The sequence below is a fragment of the Agrilus planipennis genome, unplaced genomic scaffold (assembly GCF_000699045.2).
Source record: "Agrilus planipennis isolate EAB-ADULT unplaced genomic scaffold, Apla_2.0 scaffold2259, whole genome shotgun sequence".
Lineage (NCBI taxonomy): Eukaryota > Metazoa > Arthropoda > Insecta > Coleoptera > Buprestidae > Agrilus > Agrilus planipennis.
This window is the reverse complement of record NW_020440920.1, coordinates 2,674-3,581: the sequence shown is the minus strand read 5'-3', so window position 1 is coordinate 3,581 and position 908 is coordinate 2,674. Positions and strand designations below refer to the sequence as shown.

The following is a 908-nucleotide window of genomic DNA, read 5'->3' as shown; positions in this document are numbered from 1 at the left end:
TTTATATTTGGAATGACCGTTGACGAAGTTGAGAACTTGAAAAGAAAAGGCTACAACGCATATGACTACTACAATAGTAATCCCGAATTAAAACAGGTGATAGATCAAATACAAAACGGTTTCTTCAGTCCTAAAAATCCAAACGAATTTAGAGATCTTGTGGACATTTTGCTTAAATATGACAGATTTCTCACCCTTGCTGATTATGAGTCATATATTAAAAAACAAGAAGAAGTAAATGCAGCATATGAGGTATTATACAATTTTTTCAATTCAATTTCGTTGGATCTTTCGCTTAATTGCATTCTTTTTTTTATTTCAGAAGCACTCTAAATGGACTGAAATGGCTATCCATAATATTGCGTCTTCAGGTAAATTTTCAAGTGATCGTACAATTATCGAATACGGAAAAGACATTTGGGATGTTCAACCAAATTATGAAAAATTACCTGCACCTAACGAATCAAGAGACACTAATTAGGAATCTCCTTTTTGTTACTACTGTCCTTTATTTAGATTGAATAGTGTTTATTTGCATGCATGTTTTAGTCTCTCGCGGATTTTATGCCTGCAAGTTTTTGTTGAAATATTGAAAAAATATATATCCTTGTATTTAATTTTGTTAGATTGTTTAATAATAATATAAAAAACAATTTTAATATCTAATCGTATTTTTTCGCTGTAAAACCGATGACATACAAATGACTCCGAATTTCTTTTACGCACTTCAAAAGGGTTTTGGGCGATACACTTGTAGTATACACGTCAAGTCGGATTACGCTTCGGACCTTCCTTTGGTATCAGAAAAACCAATATTCGTTATTAATATACTTATAATTAATACTTAATAACCATATATTTTTGGAATTTGCCACAACGCTTTAATCCAGGTTATTCATAAATGGGAC

At 31.1% G+C, this 908-nt stretch overlaps 1 protein-coding gene across 1 annotated transcript; it reads left to right on the top strand.

Annotated features, from left to right (window-relative positions):
* Nucleotides 1-6: 6 nt before the first annotated feature.
* On the top strand, nucleotides 7-617 carry LOC108743736 (glycogen phosphorylase-like). Its single transcript, XM_018479326.2, has 2 exons — nucleotides 7-252; nucleotides 323-617. The coding sequence occupies exons 1-2, from the start codon at nucleotides 13-15 to the stop codon at nucleotides 479-481; spliced, it is 399 nt and encodes a 132-aa protein (XP_018334828.1). The 5' UTR covers nucleotides 7-12; the 3' UTR covers nucleotides 482-617.
* The last annotated feature ends 291 nt before the right edge of the window (nucleotides 618-908 follow it).